Source organism: Culex pipiens, chromosome 2 (assembly GCF_016801865.2).
Source record: "Culex pipiens pallens isolate TS chromosome 2, TS_CPP_V2, whole genome shotgun sequence".
NCBI classification, from domain to species: Eukaryota; Metazoa; Arthropoda; class Insecta; order Diptera; family Culicidae; genus Culex; species Culex pipiens.
Window position 1 is genome coordinate 129249441 of NC_068938.1, and position 27881 is coordinate 129277321.

General features: G+C 34.8%; 1 protein-coding gene across 1 annotated transcript in view; it reads right to left on the reverse strand.

Moving 5' to 3' along the window:
- Positions 1–17600: 17600 nt before the first annotated feature.
- The window catches only part of LOC120420861 (uncharacterized), a 180150-nt gene continuing 169869 nt past the window's right edge, over positions 17601–27881 (reverse strand). The window contains exon 11 of the mRNA XM_052706986.1: positions 17601–18481. Coding sequence (XP_052562946.1) covers positions 17903–18481 — 579 coding nt within the window. The 3' untranslated portion in view covers positions 17601–17902. The remainder of the gene's footprint in view (positions 18482–27881) is intronic.

Sequence of the window (27881 nt, forward strand, 5' to 3'; positions counted from 1 at the left end):
CGACCGCTGGATTAACTTCTTCCCAGGGATCCCAAATGGAGTTCGGACCCTGCGGATGTTGCTGAAACAGCCAACGCCGAAATCAATCACTATAAACAATGCTGCTGCAGCAGTGACGATTATAGACAATGCTGCTGCAGCAGTGACGATTATATCGCTTTGCAAACTCAAAGCAAAGAACAAAAAATGTGCGGATTCGAGTAAAAAGGTGAACCAAAAAAGCAGTACACAACCGATTGAACCCGAGCCAAGCAGCAGCAGCAGTAAAAGCAACAACAGTAAACCAGAACAAAATGCAATGGAAACAAGTGAAATTGACGAAGAAGACAACGATGGATTCGAGACCGTGCTTTCTAAGCACACCCGCCGCCGGAAGCGCTTACAGGCATATTTGGACGCGGAAGACGAACTAACAAAAAAACGAAGAGAGATGGCTGCAGAAGAAACAGATGAAGAAGATGAAGATGTCATAAAAGCAAAATATTATAAGAAAAAGTGTTGTGAGATAACTTCTAAATGCCTGGAAGAAGAGGACGAAGATAAACTTGAAGAACTTGATAATTCACTCTTTAAATATTCCGCTAAATATTTGAAACATAGACAGAAATCGTTAGAAAAAAGGCATGGTAATAATTATTGAAGTGATTTTAAACTCTGTAATCTTTCCTCTTTCACTATCCACATTGAAGAGATGAATGCACAATGGTGTAAAGTCTCTATAATTATAAAAAAAAAACATCTGGCAAGGGGTACATCCTTATTTTAGAAAAAAGGTGTAATTTTACCTTGGAAAATGTGTGATTTTGCCATTTTTCTTGTGTAATGTCACTTTAGTTTAAATTGAGGTAAAATTACATCATAAAAGAGGTAATATTCAACCTTCCAAACAAACAGCTTCCAATTTTACACAATTTTAAACATTCGATACAAATTTACACAATTTTCTACTGTGCACCTAAGGATTGGAGTTATGGGAAACTGGGCGGGGCTAGTTAATGATTTTTGTTTTTTTTTGTGCAATGCTAATTTCAGCTCATAAAATAAAAAAAAAATGTATTTTTTTGTAGTTGTTTGATCTTTGAGGATCAATCAAGCCACTTATTGATCCTCACACATATTTTGACAATTAAAATTGCTGGTCTATAAAGATCTGTTGCAATTTATTATTCAGAACCAGGATCAGAACAATTTTCAATAAATTTCAAATTTCCCGGAAAATTAGTTGTAGATAATCTCATTTATAGTGATTTTTGTAGACCCGAATAATTGATTTACTATTTTATCTGAAGAGGGCGAAGAAAATTGATAGAAAATTTATTTTTCTGATTTTTTATTATTTGGATGATACTTTGTTTGTACTTTTCCTATGACCAATGAAGTAATTTGAACCATTTGAATCCATACAAGTTTTCATATAATTTTGGCAACCTACCATACAAAAAGGCTATTAAAATAATCAAAAATCTGTATCTTAGAAACGGATTTGGTGTTTTCGACAAAGTTGTGGTTGTGTAGAACTTTCCAGAAAATTACATTTTACACATTAACATTTTTATTTGGAATTTTCACACAATTGCACACAATTGCAATTGCGCGAAATAACCAATTTTGGAAATTCTCAATTTTCATTTTGGTTCCGGTGACAAAAAATACCATATTTTGAACTATGGCACAAATTGGTAAAAAAAATCATCAGGCAGTGTTTCCAGTTTCTCGAAAAAACATATTTTTATTAAACTTGAAGAAGGTAAAAAAAGCTGACTTAATTTTTCGATGTAAAATCAAATTAGCAATCGTCAAGTTCATAACAAACTTTAAATTTTTTTTTGCTGATAACTTCACTTTTAAACTGTTGAAGCCATGACCAATCCTTCAAATATGTTTTTTTTTTCAAAATTAGAAGATTTTTTTCGTACAAGTTTGTTGACATTGGAAAAAATATGTTTTCTTTACATTACCAGAAAGTATCGTGAAACTTTCCAAAATATTTTCAATTTTTTTTTTCAAAAAAACTAATTCAATAAAAAATTGTCCTACGGAATACAACGATATCCTCAACGCGACCTTTCACCAAACCCATTTCCCAGGGATTGCACTGTTACGGCACCAGCGCGGTTTCGACGACAAACTCTTGAACCCCTGCCGCTCAAAACCACCTCAACCGAAGCACATTGGCCCCATTTGGCACTGATTTTACGGACTCGGCGAGTTGTTGAACTTTTTGGGTTAGAGCGGGGTACGAAGCGCGCTGATTAAAAATGCATAAGCCATGGGGTTGCGGAAAATGATAAAAGGGTTGGTGGGAATTTAAATAAGAAATATGTATTTGTTTGGGGAAGATCGTGAGAAGCTGGCAAGATGGTGCTGCGATGAAAGTGTTTGTGGTTTTTCGTTCCGAAGAAAATGGAATTACACTGAATTTAACATCAGGTTTCGCTCTTTTCCCCTTTTCTCGAAACCACCGAGTTTTGGGGACCAAAGATTTTCGCCACAATCAGAGTCCGTTTGGCTGTTGTAGCGTTGTTGTTGTAGCGTAAAATGGTGGGTTCCGGGGAAAGTTTTCGGTGACCTTAAAATTTGTTGCATTACTTCTATTGCCCTTCTTCGGGTTTTGCCAAAGGGGTGGTGGTTTTTAAGAGGAAACAATAACCGAAAACTTTGCTGATGGTGACCTTCCGGTTTTGCTTCTTGGGCAAAAGCTGACGCTGAAAGGGGGGTAATTGGGTTTGGACTTTGTCACAGTTGATGCCAGAGTGGGTTGGAACGTAAGACGCTACTCTGGTGTAAAGTTGTTGGGCTATTTTCGAGTAAAAAGTGACATAATTGGTTGGAGACTTTGTGAAGGAATAAATGGTTGATTAACTCTGGGTGCAGGGCAGAACGCTGGACTTCAAGAATGTTGAAATTGTATCATCATTATTTTGCAGTGGAGATTACTTCACTTTACTGCAATCATATTTTTTGGAGAACTCTGAAATTTAAAATTTCAAATTCACTCCTCTGCTAGTTACAGAGTAAAAATCCCAAAAGACCTCGCTGACAAACTTTTCAACCCCTCGCGAATTTTAATACCAAAGTGATTTTTCCGAGCACTCCCAAACCGTTACATATCGTTATCATTTCCCAGCGCCGACCCTCGCGAGCGCGCCTTAATTATGTACGACCTTTCAGCGCGACAAAGAGTTGGTCGTCTCCCCGTTGAGGGAAAACGAACTCTTTGCTCTTTTTGACGCCACCAGGCTCACAGCTGACGGACTCTTTTAAGGGAATTTCCACGGCGACGATGGTGGTGCCAAAGTCTCACCAGGCTGAACGGGATTATGAAAATGTAACTACCGCTCGGGTACTCTTTTTATAGGTTCTCGCTGAATGTTTGAACTCTGAAGAAACCAAAGTGGCATTTTTACATAATTTTAAAACAGTTTTTACTTGTATCTCCTACAAATTCGTTTGATTTCGTTTGCATGCTCAATCTTAACCCATTTCAACGAATCATCTTTGCGGTTAACTTCACACAGTAGGCCTGGCCACTTTTTTGTTTGTGGCCAAAACTTTTGAATGTTATGCTTAATTTCTATGACGACTTTGCAAATAATTTGAAAACTTGTATGCCTTAAATTTGACTGTTTAGCAAAGACACAAACCAACAGGTTTATTTAGCATTGCGGAGACACAAACCAAGTTAGAGCTTGATTTTACTTTAATAAAAATCTAGTAAAACCTGACTTTTTCCACTCAAAACCTCACTATTGAAGCATCGTGACCCTCCAGAAAGAGGTGTTCACGAATTTCCCCCAAACTTCCACCATAGGTAGTTGCAAAAAGTGAGGAAAAACCCCAGGATCCGCGAAATTGAATGCGCGCGCGTCCAACATTTGCGCTGATTCACACATAAAAACTTGCTCCTTTCAGGAACGAGCCCCAGCAAACCAACGGGAGCTTTCCACACTGGTCCCGGACTAGGGAGGGGGAAAATTTGATGGAAATCGCGTTGAGCTTGCAGCACACCACGGAGGGAGGCGACGAGAACGTGAAAAATAAAATAGTTACAAACAGTTTCAAACGGTGTAATTTAAATCGCAAAAGTGCGCGAGCTTTCCCGGGCTTGCTTTTCCGGAATGGATGAATTACGGAAATGTATTCATTTCAATTTGCAACGAGAGCGAGCTTAACTTTCCGCGGTTGTGATGGAGATGAGTTTTCGGAGCTGGAAAGCGGTACAGGTTTTCAATTATTTTTGAAATTAGAGTTTCGTTACAAATTTGCACTAGGGGGGGAAAGTTTTTGACCTACTCGTAAAATAAAGGTTGAGCTTTTAGGTTGACCAAAGTTGCATATTTTGGATTCATATCGCTGAAAATGTCAAAGTCAACATTCTTGTCAAATGGAAAAATATTCGTATGTTTAATTTGTTATAAATTATTTTTATTTTTGGTATTTTCACAGACACTTAACCAATGGTCCAGATTGCAAAATTAAGTTGAAAATGGATTTTCCGAAAAATTGTGGAGTTTTGGAGCTTTGGTGCCTTCAGAAGAGTTGTTGTAAATGAAAAGGGGCAACTTTTGGTTTGGTTGAAAAAAAGGGTGGTTCACGATTAGGGTGATTTGAAAATCTAACTTTTCGGGTATATTTTTGAGAATTTTTTGTTTTCTTTAAAAAGTTGTTGAGCTTGCCAATCTAAGCAACTTTGTCGAAGACATCAAAATTTTATCTCGTTATATACGCCTTCTACGACTAAATTTATACAAAACATCTGGACAAACCTTTAAAGATCAGTTTTTTAAACGTGGCAATTCTGGGTTAAGTTTTAGAAAAAAGTGATATTAGAGGCACTTTTAGAGCCCTAAAAAACTAACATTTTTATTATTTGACAAGTTAATTTAGATTTAAGGGTAAAACATTACAGCCATTGTAAGGTAAAAGAGATTCAAATTTAAATCTTAAATATCTCAAAAGGCGCAAGCCAAATTTTAAGCACCAGGATGCGTTTGAAAGAGGACATCCAGTACTACAAATGCCAACAACATCTCAGGGTTTTTTTTTTTTAACTCGAGATAATGTTTAATTTTCAAGGACCATCCTAACCAAATTCGAAAATTGAGCAATTATATGTTTTTTTCGGAAAATCCATTTTACACTTAATTTTGCGATCTGGACCACTGTGCATTGTAAGAATTGTGCTTTAAATTTTATAATTTATTTATATATTTTAAAATGGATGAATTTTTGTTAATCCGTTATTTGATAATTCTCTTTGCAATGAGATAAAAGAACACAACGAATCGCTGACAGGATTAAAATATGCTCCCTTTTCCATAAAATTTGAAAATTTCCGCTTTCAACAAATTATTTCTAATATTATTTAAAAAAAGAAAAAAATGCTTGATCACTTCCTTCTAAGCAATTTACTGTTTGATTTCAGTTGATAATGCTTTTCAGGAGCTGATTTTCCTCCATGTAATGAAAAAGGGTTTTATTATTTTATTTATTTTGTTAAAAACTGGAATGAGTGCTAAATAGTTGTTTTTCTGCACTTGTGTCAAAAAGTATAACTTTTCGAGATTGTTTTAATTTGAACGGTGAATTGATTAAAGACATGGACATTTGACTTAAACTTCCATTGAAAGAGTTTTTTAAGTGCCAAAACTGTTGTATGCATTTTTTTTCGATTTTATGGGATATTTCTTCAGAAAAGTCGCTAAAAATCGGTCAATTTTCTTATGAATATGTGAACTAACAATATACGACCAATATTTGACAGCCAATAAAAAGTTTACAAATCAAATTTAACAGATTTCCAGCTTTTATTTTTTAAATTGCCCCAAAATCCAACTTAGAAATCCAAACACAATCAAATATTAATCTTTTTTTTTGTACAATTTGTCATGAAAATATAACATTGCCCGGATAAAAATTTGAGCATAAAAAAGTAGTACATATAGTATTCCATTAAAAAGTCATTTCTGGCCCAATAAGCTCCCAAAATTAATTTTTCAATACTCTGCCATATTGCACCATTACATTTTGAAACATTTTAGAATTAAAAAAAAGTATCAGTTTTGGGTCAATATCAGATATTTTATAATGATAATAATTTATTGAAACATGAAATTAATATCAAGATTTGACCAAATTGATGGAAATTATTCAATGAATGCTATTTGAATGCTCATTAGCTTTATATGTGTACAAATAAATTTTATCATGGGTTATTAATAACACAATAAAAATTATTAAAAACACCTAACTCAAAAAAAAATACAAGCATTCAAATAATTTTTTTTTTTGCATAATTTCATCGGCATTTGCCAGATTTTTTTAAAGTTTTTTTGAATAATTATGTACAAAATATTTAATTACGGCCGCTGCAAATATTTTATAAAATAAGCAAATGGGCGTAATATTGAAAGTTTGGCTCTTTTGAAATGTTAGTCTTATTTCCAGAATTTTCAAAATATTTTTTTACGAAAGATCAATAAATTTTCACAAATTTGTAATTTTTCAACATTGGAAATTGGTTGTTGCCTTGTTTCTTTTTCTTTTATTCGCTGTATTTCAGCAACCAGATGTCCAATCTTCAATGTCTCGTAGGCAATTTAATTTAAAAATGTCTGAAATTTCTGAAAAAAATATTTTAAGGAAGGGACAATCATCGACACCATTTTGAAAAATTAAAAAAAACAATAAAAAATCCAAAAAATACATTTTTTTGAATCATAACCCAACGGCAACATTATTGTCCATTCACATTTAGATTTTTTTTACCGAATTCGATAAATTTTACCGAATGTTCAACTGGTGAACAGCTCGGCAAACTAAAATTAACGAATTCGGTTAAACTCACTTAATTTCGGTAATGGAGTTCATTATTGTTTATCATATTTTTTTCGGTAAAATTTTGTTTATTTTGACAAATGTTTTACCGATCTTAACTTGACCGATTTTTCAACTACCGAATTCGGTAGAAAAAAGTAAATTCCTGAACTCGTGAATTGTGTTCATGAATTCGAGAACCACGAAGTAATATATTCACGTTTATTACGAAGTAATATATTCACGTTTATAGTGCAAATGCACCATACTCATGAATAAATTCCTTCGTGGTTCTTGAATTCATGAAGACAATTCACGATTTCGGGAAATGACTTTTTTCCGTGTACAATATATTTAAAAAAAATCTTAAATAACTCAAAAAATATTTTTTCCCGTATACCATTCTGAATAGTCCTCATCAACTTTGTCGAAGAAACCAGATCGATCAAAAAAATCCTTCAAAAGTAACAAATTTTCGGAAATTTAAGTAACATTTTTGTATGGACAGCTGTCTAAATTGTATGAAGGCTTGTAAGGGTGAACCAATGACACAAAATTACTTCTTTGGTCATAGGGAAGAACCCAACCAAGTTTGAACCAAATCAAAAATATAAATAAAATCTATTTCCAGTTTTGGTAGAGAATTGCTCTAGTGTCAATCGATGCCAATAGAAAAAGATTTTTGAATTTCAGTTGTAATTTAAAAAAAAACATATTTTTCAAATGCTCTCTTTTAAATTTTTCTAGCAATTGTCGGATATTATGTTATTGAATAAGTTTTCCAACTAAGAACATTTGATATATTGAACTTTTGAGCTAATTTGAAACAAGCTTGAAACAGCTGTTTCTAGGCATTAGTTACAATGTTTTTTTTTTAGGTTTTTCATCATTACAAAAAAAACATACACATAAGTCCCAAAAGTGCGGCACCGAGACTGCGATGTGATAGAATTTGTGATATCGCCTTGGCGCCATCATCGGCACCGAACCGGAGACCCCCAGCTCCTCCCATCCCCTCACCCTACTTTCCCCGGATTTCCGCCAGAATGTGACCCAAGTTGGCTCCCAACTTGGTCGTCGTCGTCGTCGAAAGAGTGAAATAATTTATCATATCCCTAAATTGGATGAGGGAAACCCGCTCGCGCGTTCTGGTACAAAACTTGTGAGCGAGAGTTTGTTGGCAAATTGGGGCTGGGGCGGAGCCCCAGAAGCTGTCAAAATTTGGTCCCCACTCCCGCAGTTCTCAGAGCTACCCCTCTCTGCCTTCTTCGATTGGGGGAAATGTAAGGAGCTTGTGAAAGGGAACTGTCAAAACAATCAATGTTGGTAATTTACAAGGTTGGAATCAATTTGACAGTTGTGATACTCTTGCATGCAAGTTTCACCTCTTTCGTACAAGCTTCTTAGGGGGGGAAGATGAGTGAAAGGATTATGCAAAACAATTTTCTTACCATAGTCAAGTTTCTTTGTTGTTGTTGCTGCTTGTCGTCTTGCGGGATCGTCGTCTTCTTCTTAAATAAAAATTTGGCACAAGAGACGACTCCGACTCGTCGTCGTTTTTCGTTCGATTTTTCCCGTCATTTTCTTCTTTTTACAAATATTGACGCGCGGCAAACGGAAAAAGTTTCCAGGACAACAAAGTTTGCTGCAGCGCACACACAGAGCGAGACCGGGAAAAAAACAAAGTTCTGACAGAGAACCGTCCAATTACTTACACTTTGTCCTAATTCCCTAATTATGCGCCGGTGAGCGGCGAAAAGTGTTCCAGCTTTTGCTACTCTTTCAATTTCTTTTCTTCTTTTTCTTACAATTTGGTAATTTATTTTGCTTACAGTTGCTCCGATTTGCTCCTTCTCTTTCTCGCTTCTCTCAACTATTTAACACAGGACTTTTAAAATAAAACTATCAACAATTATCTCGTTATTCACAGTTGTGTCATCTTTTCAAAGGAATTTGCTTCCTTCTTTTACCTTGTTTACTTACACGCTAAATATTAAATAGTTTTGGTTTCTTCCTCCCTTTCTGTTCGCGTTTTTGTTTTGCAAATGTGGCTTCTTTGCTGCTTCTTTTTTTAATGTTATTAAATTTTGTGTATATCTAAATATCATACAGTTGTCGTAATTGTTACTTACCGTGTGTTCACGTTTTTTGTTTGTTTGTTTTTGGTTGTTTGCGTGTCTTGTTTTTTTTTATCTCCCTTGCAAGTTGCAGTTTTGTGTAAATCTGTCTGTGATGTTATTAGTTTTCATGTTTTCCTGTAATTAGCTTGCGTATATGCTTATTGATAACTGTCTCCATTACTTTCTTTTTGTCTAACGCGTGCCATGTTACACAGTTGGTTTTTCAAAGTCAAAGTTTTTGGGTGGAATTTTAGCGGTTTGAATAGATTTTTAGTTTGAAACAGGAACTGTTGGGGATGTCAAGTTGTGTTCAGTGGTAAACATTTTAGTTTAAGATCGTCAAAGTTAAGGTTCCCGTATACTAGAGCGGAACAAGACTGCAGTCTGGACAGCGACAATAGTAACTTTTTTTCAAAATAACCAATGCGCCATGAAATTCCTATGCACATAGGACCTTTTGAAAAAGTAAGCGAGAATTCTTAAAGCATGAAATGCCTTAAATTCTATGAAAAAAAAAACAAAAAAAAACTTACCGTTCACTATGTACTATCGCATCATATTTGTTCTAACCATAACATAAAATTAAAAGCGTTGCAATTCCCTTCCTGTGCATTGTCAGCAAGTTTTGTTTTTAATGGAAGTTAAAAAAATATAAAAATATTAGTGCGATAGCGAGGATGATTTTTAATGATTTTTAAATTCGATGGTAAAATCTGAATAAAATCGTAAATTCACACCACCTTTGCGAGGCAAGACATTGAAATTCCACAACAGAGTAACCCAGAGTGAACACTGCCATTTGATTTTTGGTTCCACTTTGAGGTACATCGCACTCCTGCTACCAGCAAACCTTATGGAGCCAAACAATGAAATGAAATTTCTTCTAGAAATCAAGATCACGAGGAGAGAACTGCGCACTATCCGACAAGAAGGACGAGCTTCATATTTACTTTTGTTTGGATGACATTTCATTTATTATAGCACAGACTTTTTTTCACTGCAGTGTCCTGTGAAAGAGTTAATTTTTATAAAAATCGCATTTTATAATGTCATCCAAGCAAATTACAAATTAAAAATTGGACATTCTAGAGAAAATGCTGAAATTCAAATTATTTTTAACTGCATCTTCTAGATAAAATAATTATGTAAATTTTTCGAAAACAAATTATTTTTAATTTTTTAATGATGGCAAAAAACACGCTCCATACAAAAAACTCAGACCTTGTACGGAGAAAAATGGAGAATAGCCCTCCCCATTTTCTTGATTAATTGTTTTTAATATTTTTTTATCCCTTTCAAGCCAGAACTTTCAAAAAATATTGTTTTAGTTTATGATGGGAAAACGATTCTTAAGACCGTACGAAAATTATAGGCTAGTTTTGGAAATTTTCATTTTTGCGTCATATGTGAACCATTAGGGTGTTATATGAATGCATGAAAAAAAAAGTTGTCTAAATTTAGTGAGCACAGCAACTTTTCAGTTCCTTTAGGGGTTCTTAACAACTCCCTTATTTCGTTTTGTATAGAAATTAATATGGGGAAAATTTTTTTTTTTGATTTTGATATTTCAAAAATCCACGTTTCACGCTATATTAAAACTGGATTCTTATTCGGATGCTTTTGAAGGTGCTCTACAACTCTGCTAACTTGCTTCTAAAAAAGATACAATTGTTCAAAACTCAAAACTTTTTGCTCGAAAAACCCGTTTTAGACGAGTTTTGAAGACGCTGTATATTCTTTCAGGAGCAAGTTAGCACCATACTTTCTTGGGGAAAGTTTTACAGCACCTTCCAGAGCACCCGAATATGAATCCAGATTTAATATAGCGTGAAAGGTGAATTTTATAAACATCAAAATCAAAAAATCGTTTTTTTCCATACAAATTCCCATAGAAAATTGAATCGCTTTGCGCAAAGTTAGGACTAAACCAATCATTCTCAAACTAGGGGGAGTTGTTAAGGACCCCTAAAGGAACTGAAAAAATGCTGTGCTGGAAAATCGAATGTGATATTACACCCTAATGACCCGGCCATCAGGTCTGAAAGGGTTATAGAAAATAGCGTAAAATTTCACAAACGTTCCATTTTTAACATTGAAAATCGATCCAATAGTTTCCCAAATATTGCGAGTTAAAAAATGAGGGCTAATTTGATGATACTGAAAAAAAAAGTCATTTCCTCAAATTTTTAACTTTTAGTTTAAAACTTCAACAACAATTAAAAAATAAACATTGTAGGAAACTTTTTCAGCGTTTTGAAAATATTAAATGGAGGAGTGTTTATCATAACATATTTTTCAATTGCACAAAAACCGAACAATGTTTTAAAACTTTTATTCTCAAATGCCTTTTACATAAAACAATGCACTTGATCAAAAAATAAAACATTGTGCGAAATTTTTGATTGAAAATTAAATTCTCCGTCAATGGTAGTTTAAAAAAAAATATTTGCCAATATTTTTTATTTTCCAAATTTTTTTTTTACATGTTATCTATGGTACCAGGCGCAAAAAATGTCAATGTTTAGAAATCAACTTAAAAAAATCGGGATTTTTTTCTTCCGTGTATCTATTTTTCTGAAAAGTTCTAATCATAACCTACAACTTTGTCGAAGACACGAAATCAATTTGAAAGCCCCTCTCAAGGTATAGATTCACAAATATTCACGTGCTCATTCTGTACAACCAGCCCCCAAAATTGTGTAGAGGCTTGTGTTGAAAATCTAATGATGCAAAAAAAAATATGCAAAATAAAAATCTCAAAAAATGCGAAATTCTCACGTGATTTATGTACGATCCTCTACCAAGAGAGCGTAAAAGAGGAGAGATATTTCAAAATACTTTATACATAGTAATAGTTATCCTACTGTCAACAATTTACATATATTTTGAAAATTATGGAAAAAATAAAAGTGTTTTCTTTAATGATAAAATAATCATAAAATAATCCACAAAAAATATGTTTTTACAACCTTCCATAACGAGAACAACACTTTCAACCAAACCAACATTTCTTCTTTAATTTGACACAGGTCTTCTGAGAAATTGAAAACATTGAAACTCTAAAACTGCTTCATTTGCGCAAACCAACATTTTCATCTTATTTTGCAATATGGCTGGACAAGTTAGATTTCTAAAGAGTAAACTCAATATTTACTACTTTTCAGCACTGAAATGGGTGCTGAAAAGTTGAACTTTTCAGCTTTTGTTTCGAAAAGTAACATTTCAACATTTTTCAACATTTTTTTTGATTTAAATGATTTATTGACAAAATACATGAAAATTTGACTCAAAATTTGACTCAATGGGTGTTTTTCGAAATTGCAAAAAATGTTGTATGGAACCCGTTGCAAAACTTGATTTTTTCAGCACTCGTCGTTTTTATCCTACTCGGTGAACCTCGTTGGATAAATGTACGACCCGTGTTGAAAAAATCCTCTTTTTGCAACTTGTTGCATAAACTACTTTTGCTTAATTTATCACAATTTATCAGCAGCTTAAAATCTTTTTTAATTTTCAAAAAGCCAAAAAAATAATTTATAAGCACCAGCATTATACAAACCCGAAACAACTCAATTTATTCTTTATCAAAAATAAGATTTTCAGAAAAATAATGAAAATTTAACCTGAACTTGAAAGTTCTAAAGTCACAGGGTGTAATTATTTAAAAATAGCCAGTTCTTCATTATTGAACTTTTGACATTTCTGTTTTAGATCCCTTAAAATAAACAATTATTCAATAATTGTTGAAAATGAGAATGTAATAGAACACGATACAAAATCAACAAAATACATTTTTTTTGAAAGATGAAAAAGTATTCTAAATTAATATAGCAGACATGCAAACAATACTCAACATCGAGAGTACAAATATTTCAAAAAAAATGGTCAAGGATTCGGATTCAATCATGATTCAATTAACAACTTCTGTACAAGGCCATTAATTCTCGGTTTTGTTCGTAGGTTCAAACATCTTACACAAAGCAATACGCCCACTTTTATTTCAAATTGATAAAATGCCTAATTTTTTAATAAATTGGGTCCTTTTAAAGAAAACTTGAAGAAGATTCATTTTGAATCTTTTTCACCCAGTTCTCTCCAAAAACTAATTAGTTGTGCCGATTTTTCTTGTAATTGAGTTCATCCTTAGAATGAATACGAATGAACCTACGAATGAATGGGACAATACCTGCTTTTTTAGTTTGAATATTTTTCAAGTGAGACCTTACGTCACCTCACTATTCAAAAACATTGTGCTCTAAGGTAACGTTGATTTTGTGTTAAATTTATGTGAATATTTACTTTGTGAACCTAAAATTGAATCTCAAAGTGAAACTGGTACACACCCCGGTGGTTGGTCACTTTTTCGTTTGACATTTTTTTAGTTTGTACCCCGTTGGTTGGTCAAAGTCACACTAAAAAGTGACGAACTGTCACTTTTTATACTGCTCTCACGCACACTATCAAAACAAACGTTTGGTAGTGTGTGTATGTGTGAACTCCGTGTAAAAGGGGCGTCAAAAAGTGACCGTTCGTTTGACAACAGTAGGTGTCAAACCATCGGGGGTTGAGTGTATATTGTACAGCAGCAATTAGTGATAGTTCAGGATGAACAATTCCCCGCAGTTAAACTACTGGCACTATCCAGCAAATCACCGTAATCATCCTCAAGCAGAGAGCGAAAGCGAAGCACCCTCTTCATCGCAATTTTCAATTATACACCTCTGCAGCAGTGGCTCTAAATCATCCTTCTCTCCGGTGTGTTGCTCGAAAGGACAACGGCGCGAATCGTCGGCTGTCAACTTGACATCACGAGCACAGTCCCATTTCCGGTTTGTCTTGTGCGCGCACCTTCTTGGCAGAGAACCAATATGGTGGTACAAACACACAGCCAACTCCGGTTGACACCGGGCTGACGACTAATTAAAATAAGATTTACCACTTGAACACACCGTGGCGGAAAACGAAGAGAAACAGGAAGTGGCGGGGCGGGGTGACATTGTCAAGGTGGTGAAGGGAAATTTATTGTGTGGTGGTGTAATTACGCCTTCACGCGGCGGGTTTTCGGGCGTCGTCGTCGTCGTCGGCACGCGGTTATTAATTCTTCATTTTGGCGGGATTCCAGTGACAGCAAAGTGTGCGGTTGTGTTTTGGGTGTGGTTTCACGGGGGATTTTCGTGTGTGACGTTGCTGGTGGTGGTTTTGAGCACGGGTATTTATGCGCCTAAGAAACGACTTCTTCGGACTGTGTTTACACGGGTTTTGTGCGACTTTTGTGAGAATTTTGCGGGTATGTTCCAGCTGTCAAGTTGAGAGTGTAATTTTGAAAGAACAAGGAAGGAAGGAACACAAGCACTGACAAAAAACAAACGCTATTTGTTGTGTTCCATTTTGATAAATCCTCACCTCTTACTTTATTAAACTTGGAGAGTTGCAAGGCTGAATTGAGTAGGTGTAATGAGCCTAAATCCCAAATATGAGCTCGATTGGATGAATGCTCGAGCAGCCCAAAAAATATTTTATGCTAAATGATCAGAAAATTTCACTTATGTACCACATTCGTGCTAACTTGTTCACGTGAATTTTGGGCCAAATTGAGTAAAGAACGCCATTTTGTGCAGCTAACAATACCTCACTTTTGACCTTCACAGATCCCCAAAATTCGATTTCAATCCTGAGATATTCAATAAAAACCGAAAAAAAATCCGTGCATTGTTGTCACTCTACATATACAAGAAGTTTCAATCATGTCGTGCTATCTTGTCACTCCCTGAAAATTGATGTAAGTGCGACAATTGGCCAAAGGGATTTCAGGTCAGAACGCTTTTGACGCACGTACAAGTTAGACTACCGTTATCATTTGTAATTATAACTCGGGAATCCAGCAACCAACTTCAACCAAACTTCGGAACAATGCACAATTGGTCAGCCAAACAAAACGTGTTTGTTTTTTGTTAACATTGCGTGCTCTAGTTTTTGTTTATTCAAGGTCAAACATTAAAACGCGTTTTTCTCGGAACGTCGAAATGGCGGGTGCGACAAGATAGCACGACGGCGTCGACATGTGAAATTTTCTGATCATTCCAAATAAAATATTCAATAATTTATGGTTCTGAGATATCAGCATTTGAAAATTTAGTGCTGTTTGGGTGACAGTTGAAAAACTTCAATTTCATTGTTTCTTTATATTCAATTTGTAGGAAATTTTATAAGCTTTTGGAAAACTATATTTTCAAGAATGGGCACTCCATTGTTCAGAAACAACGAGAGTCATATCAGTTGCTGGTTCATAGTCTGAACTTGATACTTAAAAGTTGTCTTTTTATCCTTTGAAAAATCCGACTTTGATAGCTGGGGTAGCTTTGATAGGTTTGAGATTTTTCCGCAAAACGAAGAGTACAAATTAAATACGTACGAAATGGTATGGAATCATTTTGACCATGGTAGAGAAGTGTTCAAAGAATTCTTAGAAGAAGTTTTCATAAAATTTTGAAAAGTTTAAAAAGTGATTTAACAAAAAGTTGATGTTGATAAACAGCATTATTTTAATATTCTGAAAGTATAAAATCGTGATCAATGAACATGATTTCGAATCGGAAAATGGAATGCATTTTCGGATTCTTTGGACAATTTTCCACTAGGAGAAGGTAAAATAAGTTTGTAAATAATTGATATTATGTGTTTTTGAAACATAATTCAAAAAAATCTCCCAATTTATAGGCATTTTCAGTAGAACAAATGTCATATAAAATGTGAAAACTTTTATTCTTGCTTCGATTTCAGTTCAGATTGTAATATGATTCGATAATTTTATAAACAAAACTAGTTTTAACGAATTTCAGGCAAAATTTTGACTTTTTAACAATTTTACCTAAAATTTATATGTATTTTGTTAAAAAGCTTATAAACTTAGTTAACTATTTATAAACATTGATTTTTTTTTCTTAAAAGCTGTATCAGACACCTTAGTGATGGTACATTTGACGTAAACATAAAATTTGAACACATTGAATCTTATTTTTACAAGTCACCCTGGAATTCAAAATAAAATTTTTCAATGCAACTATTTTTTAAACACTATTGAAAAAACTTTTTATCAAAAATAGTGCATGTAACTTGTGTGGCCTACCCTAGTACATGTTTTAAAAGTAATAATCTTGAGACAATCCTTACCAGTTGGAAAATATTTCAAAAATCGATTGAAATTCTATCAATGTCACCCCGGCTTAAAAATTCGAAAATTTAGAATAGTGGATTATAGAATTCAACTTAGTGATAAAAAGTTGAATTCAGAAATTAATCAGGCTTGTTCAGGGTGTATCATTTTTCTGAGAAGTTTTTAGCAATTGAACAGACAAACAGACGCAAATCATTGAATATTTTTATCAAAAATAAAAAAATACTGCTCACTGGAGCTATCCAGTTGTAAATGTTTGCTTGATAGTATCAGTATATGCAGTGGCCGTAAAATCGTTTTTTTTATTTAAAGAGATTCACGTCTGTTTATCTGTTCCAATACAAACAACTTTGCCGAAGACACCAAATCGATCAGAATGTTTCCTTCCAAAAGACTGATTTTAGAATATTGAGGTACCATTTTGGTACGGATAGCAGCAAATTTATATGAAAACTTGCAATACTCTTAACAATTTAATGGATTTTTTTTTATTTTTTATTTGAATGAAACTTTGTGATTTTTATTCCTATGACTAAATTTAATCATGTCACATCAATAGTTCGTCCATACAAGTTTTAATACAAGGCTGGTACAAATTGTCTCCGCCTCACATCTTTTTTTCTGTTCTTCAATTGGTAATTTAATTTGTTAGTTTTCTCATTTTCCAATTTTTTTTTTCAAATATATGCATTTTTAAAGCCATTACTCAGTTTTTAATTTTTTTTTCAATTTGATGAAATTGAAACATGTTTTGATTTTATGAAACATGGTTCAAAATGAAGAAAAGTTCAATTTTTCAGCATTGTTTTTTGGTAGGGAAAAGTAGTTCGTTTCGTTTCACCCGAAGGACAGAAACAGTTGACAGTTTCACCGCGGAATTGCAAAATATCATCTTTTCAGCACTTGTACAGGACTCGTCATATTTATCAAACTTGATAATCCTCGTCAGTTAAATGTGCCAATAAATCTATTGTGGTAAAATCTTGAACTAAATGTTGAACATTTTTATTGACACAACACATTTTGGAGCATCTTTTTTTTTATTTATTTATTCGTCAAACAAATCATTAATCAAAACTTTAGTTTATTTTTGAACTTTTTACAAATAATATTTTTCTGTAAGTCATGGAACTGCTGCATGAAAATATTTTCCGTTAAGCCATAAGTCATAACAATCTGGCAACACTGTAATGCGATATTTGGAATAAAAATGTTTCAGAAATGTTAGGAAGGGCCTGTTATTTTGTCCATCGTATTTTTTCCATTTAGAGCAATTTGTTTGCTTTCCCCAAGGCTTTCCCACATTATTTCATAAAAAAATGAATCGTTGTTTTTCCGGAGTATTCATTTATTTAAAAAAAATCATTTAATGGTTTTATAGTTTTTTGTTTGAATTTTGGTTCGAACAAGCAGTGAATGGCAAATTTACAATTTTCAAAGCAAAAAAATGATAAAAGAATCACCATTAACACGCGTTTATCTTTTTGATTTATCAAAAATGTGTTTCTGTGATGTTGTTCCTCTCCAAATGCTTTGCCCTTCTGCTTCTCTTTGACACATCAGAACATACCCGCAAGATTCCCACTCAGGCGGCAAGAAGGGAGGGATAAGTTTAGTACTTTTCAAGTAGTTAGGGATGTCACTCACATCTAAGAACAATCACACACGACTCTCACATTATCTTTTATCTCACATTTTACTCGTTCAACTAAACCCAGTTCATTCCATTTTCCCACATTCACATTCGTACCCACTTAATTGCTAATTACTTGTTAATTAATACCTTTTCTTTTTAATATAAAACATATCTAAAACACGTCAACAATGCTAGTAGGAGTACGGAGTAACAACGATAAAGAGTAGTAGCAATAGTAGTGGTAGTTGTGGTAGCAATAGTTGCAGCAGTAGTGATAGCAGTAGTAGCGGTAAAGTGGCGCCAACTCGCAGCAGCGCCCGACCCAAAGATGGGAAAATGAATCTCTTCCGGTTCCATCAGCTCCTCGTCCCCATCGCCCCCATCCCCGAGCCCGTTCCCGTTCGGTGGCAGGTTGTTGATGGTGTTGGTGTTGATTTTGTAGCCGGAACCACCACTGCTGAGGCTTCCACCGGCCGAGGACAGCGACGAGCCAAAGGGGCCAACCGATCCGAACGTTCCGGAACCACCGCCTCCTCCCCCGGATGATGAGGACGACCCTGGACCCGACGAGGAGGAGGAGGAGGACGCTTTGTGCTTGAGCGTAAAGTTCACGTTGAAGATCGCTTCCGCGACGCCACCTGGCGACGAAACGATAAAGTAGAACGTCCGCGGGACCTTCTCGTGCATGTGCACGTACGTCAGACGTGCCTCCTTGCAGAACGGCGTCGGGAGGTCCTGGCGATGGAAAGAGAGAGAAAATGAAAAAGTGAGTCAGTGGGGTTGTCTGGATGAGAGGGAGTAGGAGACAAATAAAAAACGAGGGCAAATATTAAACCGTGAATAATATTTGTGATGGGTGCGCTTTTGTGGGGCACTTGGGTGCGAATTCTTGGTTTAGACTATTTTTGTTCACACATGGGATTGAAGTCGTGTGGGCAAAGTTTCGTGGACAATTTGTAGTTAAATTATTTTGTTTAATAATCTGTGTTCGCAAATATAATATCCTAGTGAACATTAATTGTATTTGTATTGGTCCTGCATTTGAAAAATTTTCCTCATTTTTTAGGCAAACTAGGTATACAGTAATTGTAAGAGACTTTAACATGAGCATGAACATAATTGACGGCCATGAGTTACTACTCCGTTATTGATGGATGAGGAGAGAGGAAATGGAGGGATATTGTTAATAGGGTAGATTAGGATTCATCTTGGTAGATGATATGACTAGAAAGTGAAAAATAATCGTTGCTTCCCGAGCAACGACGCTTTGAGAAAAGGACTTATCAATTCCTCAATCGAGTTTTTATTATAATTTTTACGGCCGGCGTGTGATTGTAAAGAAACTGGAAATCATTAAATGCTTGACTAAAATAAAAAAAAAATAATTTTTTTTTTCAAAACCGCTGCCATTTCCCGTTACTCAACTGTTAAAATCGAGAGATGTGTAATTTTATAGGAAATTTAATGTACTCTTTGAGCCTGCGAGGTAGTTTTTGATTTTTTTTTCAAATTTGCAGGGCTACTCTGCATAAGAATCACCCTCTAGACGCTATTTTGTGGCTCGTGCACTGTATGAATTTTGGATTGTAACTACCCTATAATTTTCGTATGGTCGTAAGAATCATTTTCTCATCATTGACTAAACATATTTTTTTTTAATTCAGGCTTAAGGGTTGCACAGTAGCTAAGGAAGTTGTTGTTTTCTTTTTTCAAATTTGTTAAACTTACGGACCCAATCCTAGAAAAATCCGATTGTTAGAATAAACAAACTTTGCTATAAATTATTGTGTAGACAGTACTTTCGGGAACGAATGAAAAATTATATCCCGTAGTTTTGTGTGTAACAAAAATCTTGATGCAAATGCTCCGGTTGATGTGTACCGTTAAAGAGCAAAAAAAATCCCAAAGAACATTCTGATACAAAATTCACTGAACTTTCTGATAAAAATCCATTCAGAATCACACAATTTAGTTTTAGGGGTTAAATATTCGAAAAATTGTTTAAAAATGGTCAAAACCATTCATTACCTTTTCAAAATATTTTTTCGTAAAATTTTGTTTTTGTTTGCTCTCCGTGGGTCGTACCATCCCATCGTCACGAAATATCAAAAACTGGACCTCGGATTCCTGATCAAGGACCAAAATTACCCATTAATTTTATCGGAAACAAATTTATGAACTTTTCCATTTTGCATAAGTTTTTACAATGATATCAGAAATTCTCTGGAGGACTTTTTAATTACTTTTTTTGTTATTTAGGCTATTTGGATACTAGTTCTGGCATTCTAATATAAGTTGAAGAGTTTTTTTTTTCAAAATGGAAAATGCTATTGTATTTTCTACATATAATCATCATCATCACTACGATTAGTGATTTTTAAAGCAAACAAAGCGCGGCATGTTAAATACAAAATATTGAAATCATACGGCAATTTCTCGGCAGTTTAAAAGTTGCTAAATATAATTGATTTTGATTTTGTTTTTCAAATTTTTTTTTTCGTAAAATTGCGATAACTCGTGATGGTTACAAGCCTCTTATGTTTATCTATCAATTTTTGTAATTGTCTGCTCTACAAACTTTGTAGAACATTAAAACACTCTAAAAAATAACCCTGCAATGTTAGAAAATTAAATTAAAAAATTTTGTTCTAAATGAAAAAAATACCCTTCTAAGTTTTAAAATGTAGATTCGAAAAGTACATAAAAATTTTCTCAATGATGACATGATCCAAAAAAATTTACAGTTACAACGGACAACGGAAAATGGCAGAGTTTTTGAAACTTTTTCAGTGTTTTTTTCGATGAAAAATACGTTTTTTCGGAATTTTGGGTACGCCATCAAATCGGGCAACCAATTTTACATAAAAGTCCCTTTGACACCAAATTTCTATCTCATCACCGTTTCAGGCTGCAAATTATTGAAACACACTTCTTTTTCACATGTTCGAATATGAAAGGGGTCGTACCGCCACTCCGTGACGAGATATCAAAAAAAGGACCTCAGCTTCGTGATCAGAGACAAAAGTTCCACGCAAATCGAAGAGGGGTCGGGGCAGCTGCTGTGTGAGTTGGGGGAGAATTACCCAGTTCAGAATAGCATAAGTTTAAAAAGTCGTATTGATTTGTATTTTTTAATTATTTTTATTAACGATTTTATAGAACTTGAATGATTCAAAATTGTTTTTATAATTTCCTCAAACAAATTGTCCATAATGATGACTAAGTTTGACCCTATTTTTGAACGAAAACCATAACATTTAAAGTGTTTTAGTTTTTTTGTAAAAAAAAAACAAATTATTTTCCAGCCTCCCCCAAAAACAGAAACAATTTTTTAATTCCATACTAAAATCATATATTACCTGTCTTTTTTGATTTTTTTTTGATAATATGATCACTGTGACATTCCGTACTAGGGGAACAGCATCTCATTCCAGCGTGCCTCTAATGTTGGCAGGTCAGAACTTTGACATTCAATTAAAGCTAATTAAAAGCGTTTTCAACTGAAATCGAGTGATAAATAGCTTAATAAGAAGTGAGCAAGCAAGTTTCTATAAAAAGTTTTGCAAAATTAGTTGTTTAAATAGTGAAATCAACAAATTGGATGAAGTTAGGAGCGAGAGCTTAACCTGCCAAAGATACGAGAATTTCCCCTACATATAGAATCATTCCATATCGCAAAGCACTTTCTCGTATTATGGTCACGTACGAGAATGCCCTCTGTCTGCGTTTTCAGAGTATTGTTTAGTTCCTTTCTCATTTTGCTGCAGTTTTTGTCACGACGGGATTTTTACTAGAATCATTTCAGGTCACAGATATAACCATATGTTATTATTTTCCAGAGAATATTTGATAGATAAATTTCCATGCAGGGTGAATGTTTTCACAGTCAAGCAGATAAGTTTTTCTTTTCAACGAATTAAAAGTTACATATTGCATAGAGCTAAAACATTTTACAATTTTAGGGACTTTAGTGGTTTTGCAATCATGGTTTCCCGTCTAAACCATCAATTAAGCAATAAAACAAAACGTGTTCCTCCCCCTCAAACTAATCTTACGTCAAACTTTGATTGCCAAATCAACACACACTTTGTGTTCATCCAGCGAAAACTTTGTTCATTTTGCCAACCACAAGGCCGGGTCTCGGCTTGCTACTGTTTTCCAACCCCTTTTCGATGTGCTTGGAATATATGCAAACCACCACCCCCCCTCCTAAACCAAACAATTCCACCGGGACCAATACACCTCCCGCACCCCCTTCGAAAAAGGGGTAGTTTTCGACTCTCGGAAAACTTTGTCCAAACGCGCTCCTCTCCGAATCGACCACCCTCGCACCGAAATGGAAACAAAAACAAAGTGAAACATTCAAATTTATAGTTTTACGACACCCTCGAATCGTTTTACAACATTGTCTCGATTGCGAAACTGGCCCCAAAAGAAGCCGAAACCAAAAAGCCACCCCCTCCACACAACTCCACTCGCACTAAGTCAACTCTCCTGGTACCTGGTGCTGGTGTTGACCGGAAGGAGAAGTTGGGGGTGGTATTATGCCAAGTTTCGCTACATTAATTGGAGAGTCGGCTGGAAGGTAGACAGGTCGAAATTAGTAACTCAGCACTTTGGGAATTGACAGCGATGAATGTGGCGCGTCGAGTTGAGAAAGGTGGGGGCGGGATTAATAATTCATTTTTTCGTCACTTCAGACGATGGATACAGCTGGGTGGATTGATGGGTTCATTGTGTTTTGAAGAAGGAAAGGATTAATTGAAATTTTTATTATGAAAATGAATTGCCAATTAGTGCTTAATTTAAATATGTTCTTAAAAACTAACAGTAAAAAAACATTCTTGGAAAATATAACAAACAAAAATTTCTAGCGAAAATATTTTGTCATTTTGAAAGAAAACAATATTTTATTAAATGACTTTTTGTTCTACAAAGGCTATGTATCTCTTGAATGGATCATTCTCCGCCAACTCATAAGAAATCAGAAAAATCTCGCCGATTCCTCTTCAATTTGCGTGAAACTTTATTTCAAGAGGTAATTTTGAAACCGGTACGTCCCCTTTCATTTTTGATTATTCTTAAAAAGCCGTGAATATTTATCAATAATTTGCAGCCTGAAATGATGTTGATTTTTTATGTAAATTTGGACCTCTGATTTGATGACATACTGAAAATTCCAACAACAAAAAGGAGCAAATATTTTTTGAAGTTTTATTCCTTGATTCTGAATAAAGTCGACTGCGGGCAAAAAATAAAAAAAAAATGTATAAAAATTTAAATTTCGAGGCATGGTTTGCATAAATGTCCCATATGCAATTTCATCGCTTTTGAGATATTGATGCAGTTTGTTTCAAAATTGTGTGCTCTTTCAGAAAAGCTTACAACATCCAGTATTTTGTTCTAGAAATCGAGATGAAATCCAGTTTTTTTTCGCAATTCCAGTAAATTGACAATGATTATCAATCAGAACCAATCAGAAAAATGTATTTCATGGGGGAGGCGACATAAACTTTGAAAAAAATGAACATTTCTTTATGAAAACTGGCCATTGCCTACACCCAAAGGAAAAATATATCTCAAAATCTGCAACAGTGGATTTGCTGCAGAAAATGTCACATTTTATAACATTTTTTGCAGCAAGCCGAAATATTTTGTCGGGGGGTCTAGAGCAACTTATTTTTTTGAAGATTATTTTTCGATTTTATGGGATATTTGTTCAAAAAAGTCACGGAAATCGGTGCATTCATGTTGATATCCATCAAATTTCTCATGAATATGCCTTGGGGACTCTGACCAACCCTATTTGACTAATATTTGACCTCCAATAAAAAAAATCGAACCAGATTTCTAGCTTTCTTGGAAATTACCCCAAAATCCAAGCTGGAAACACCGATACGACCGAAAATAAATCTTTTCTTTGTACAATTTATCATGAAATTACACCAACACAATGCCCGGATACAAATTTGAGCATTAAATAATACAAAACATAAATTATTAATTTAATAAGGTGTTTATTACCCAATAGGTTCCGAAAATTATTTTTTCAATCCTCTGCCACATTGCACCATTACATTTTAAAACATTTTAGAATCAATCACATTGTTGAAAACAGTTTTCTGAGCAAGTTCCATAAAAAAGTATCAGTTTTGGTTCAATATAAGCAGAGATATGCCCAATTTCCTGAAATAAATAGTGCCTTTCTCCAAAATTTCTTAATTTAATTACCTTTCACATGATGGGCACTGCCTACTCAGATATTTTTTATGATGATAATATTTTATTGAAACATAAAAATTATAACAAGTTTTGAAGAAATTCATGAAAATTGTTCTAAAGCATTCATTACAAAACTCAGTAGGCAGTGCCCATCATGTGAAAGGTAATTAAATTAAGAAATTTTGGAGAAAGGCACTATTTATTTCAGGAAATTGGGCATATCTCTGCTTATATTGAACCAAAACTGATACTTTTTTATGGAACTTGCTCAGAAAACTGTTTTCTACAATGTGATTGATTCTAAAATGTTTTAAAATGTAATGGTGTAATGTGGCAGAGGATTGAAAAAATAATTTTCGGAACCTATTGGGTAATAAACACCTTATTAAATTAATAATTTATGTTTTGTATTATTTAATGCTCAATTTTTTATCCGGGCACTGTGTTGGTTTAATTTCATGATAAATTGTACAAAGAAAAGATTTATTTTCGGTCGTATCGGTGTTTCCAGCTTGGATTTTGGGGTAATTTCAAAGAAAGCTAGAAATCTGGTAAATTTGGTTCGATTTTTTTTATTGGAGGTCAAATAGTAGTCAAATATGGTTAATTAGAGTCCCCAAGGCATATTCATGAGAAATTTGAGTGATATCAACATGATTGTACCGATTTTCAGTGATTTTTTTTTGAACAAATATCCCATAAAATCGAAAAATAATCTTCAAAAAAAAAGTTGCTCTGGACCCCCCGACAAAATATTTCGGTATACCCCGCAAAATGTCGGGAAAGAGCCCTTCTTTCATGGTGCCAAATATCAGACATACCGAATTTTTTATCATTAGTTTGTTCTAAAAAAATACACCGTGACAGCATTTGACGTATTGATCCTGTATATACGTATTGAACTCTACTAAGTTATTTCTTTCTTATTTTGCACATTTTGATGAGCAAATGCCACATAAAACACATCATTTGACAAGTTTCCTAAACTGTTATTAAAAAGTTTCTAATGGGACCATCCATAACCCACGTGGACACTTTAGGGGGGGAGGGACAGTCGAGATTTCTAAAAAAATGTCAACGAGTTTGATGGATGGTCCCAATCAATAATTTAGGAATTTAGAACAAAAAAAACTTAAAAATAAATATCTCAGGAATGTCTCGATGAAACATTTTGTTCTAAAAGCATTGAAAATTTTCTATAAGACATTTTTGAAAGTAGCGATGAAATTTTTTCTTCTTAAGGTTGCCCTGAATACATACCGTGGGTCATCAATTTGTTTTATTCGGAACTATTATTTTTAATGATTTCTAGTGTTCTCGGTTTTTTTTTCAAAATTAATTCGCTGTTTGGCGAGAAATCCACCTTTTTGTAAATAAAAAAAAAAAAACCATTCAAACAATTGATCAACTGTTTAACGACACATGAAACCCGACTACTCCCAATATGGCAACATAAAATAATCATCCCCCCCGCAAAACAACGGCAATCCGATTCACTCGATGTACTCGACAAAATTAAATTTGCCGCAAAAGCAGTAGCAGCAGCAGCAGCAGTAGCTGTGGAACGAGTAGCAGAATTCCAATTCATCCCCGGTCAGATTAACAATACCGATGACACTTTTACAATCACCACCCCTTTTTTCATTGTCATTTTTTGTCCCCTTTCTTTTATTCCTCTCTCCTGTCAACCAACATAAAACGTTTGACAGTTTATATGCAATTAAAATTTCCTCCCCTTTCCCTTTTCCTCTCTCGTCCTGGGTGTTCAATCACACGACCGTAACCCACTGCCATCCAAAATCTGGGCTGCGGATTTCGTTTTTATCCCTTTTTATTGGTTGTCTGTCGGTTTATCTCTCCCTGGTTGGCTCCCGAGAGAGCAGCATACTTTCTGATCAGGCCAGGAGGGTGCTAAATAAGGGTTGTCGTTGCTGGCGGATATAACCCTTGATGCGTCACTTTCAGTATTCACACATTTCGATTTTAAACCAGAGGGTGAGCCAACGGAAAGAAACGCAATTACGCACAGGTGTCGGATTGAAACGAGCGGAAAAATCACACAAATATAGAGGGCACCGAAAACAATTTTGGGGCTTTTCGACGGTGATAAATAAAAAAGCACTCCAAATTAAACCACCTTAATTAAAAGCTAGTGTCGAGTGCGTGCAAGGAGGGCTGAAATCTGCTGATAAAAAATGGAACTAATTGCAAATGGCATGCCAGATGAAGAGCTGAAACATTATTGTTTTATTCAATTTGTGTTTTTTTTTTTTTTTTGCTGAAATTATGGAAATTTGTTTGTAGGCATCCATTTGAAATAAAATAAAACAAACGGCAAAATTGCAACCCCAAAACAATATTTATTTAATTTAATCAGGCCGTTTTCAAGTTCAGCCAGTGCAAAAATTTACCAAAAAATCAGATACAAAAAAAAAATTAAAAAATTACCCTTCTGGATTCGAAAAGCACACTAAATTTCCATCAAAATGACATGTGCAAAAAAGTTTAGCAACGAAAATGGAAGAGTTTTTGAGAGGAGAGAGAGTGTAACAGCCATCTTGATTGCATCGCGTTATTTCGCTGCTAGAAATTCGAAGATTTTCGGTGTTTTTTTGGCGTACTGCGGACCGAAAAGTTGTTCTTCTTATAGTTTAATAGCCAGGCTAATTGAAGTTAGTGAAGTTTCAAGGAATATTTAGTTTTTCGAAGGATTTTGGAGTATTTCTGCGTCGCCGTTTTGTGTGAAGATTGACAGTTCCATTCAAAAGTGAATTAAAAGAGAGAGAGGGAGAGAAGTGTTTTCTTTGGTGTGAAGATGACACCGCTCCACTAGAGGTGAATGAGAACGAGAGGAAACGGAGAATCGACGAAACAAACATTCACGTGTGTTGGTGTGTTGCTGCTCGAATTTTGCTGGACTGCAATTGTTGCTGCCGGGGACTCGTCCGGCGCGTGCATCTTGATGGAATCGTTTGTGTGTGTGTGTGTTAGGGGGTTGGGATGATCAGGTCGAACTGTGCGGCTGAATTTGGAGTGATGGGTTTGTGTGGAGTTTTGTCCACATGAAGTGAGGCAGCCTCCTTCGAGATGATCGTTTCTTCATCGACGAAAATGACAACTTAGTGTATGCTGCTCTCTCAACAATATCCTCGTGTAAACCGACTTTGGTGAGTTGGTGTTGATGAAGCAACATTTGCAGTTTCAGGTAAGTCCGTTCCCTGCTAGTGGAGGTGTGAGTGTGCATCAAAAGGTGAGCTGATAATTAAGTTTTTATTATAAATTACACTGGGAAAACGAAATTTAGAATTTGGGGTTAGTGGGATTATCAGTTCTATGTCATTATTTGATTTAAATTATCATATGTTTTCTTTTCACAGGAAGCGAGTTGTGGCGCTATAACCACGGAATATAATGTCCTGGGCATTTGTGGAAATACAATGTCCCATCCCTGAGGGTCCCGGAACACCAAAACTTCTTAGCATGGTGCTCCCAACGATTAATTGCCTAAACAAACAGGAACGTGAGCGGGGGATCCCCACGTTTCTTCCTCCCCTGTAGATTCAGAACTGTATTGCTGTTTGAACATTCGTGAAACGAATCATCTTTGCGGTTAACTTTACGCAGTTGGCCTGGCCGCTTTAACGTTTGTGATGTTTCAAAGCAATTTATTGCATTGGGGCACTGCAAATGTTAATAATGACAAGAAGAGTGCTAGGCGTTAATCAACCTAAGGCATTTTCCAGGATGCCCTCGAAAGACTGGCTGCGATAGGGTTAGATTAGATTAGATTAGATTAGAAAATGGAAGAGTTTTTGAAAAAACATATATTTTCCGATGAAAAATACGTTGATTTGGAATTTTGAGAACGCTATCGAATCGAGCATCCAATTTTACACAAAAATCCCTTTAACAC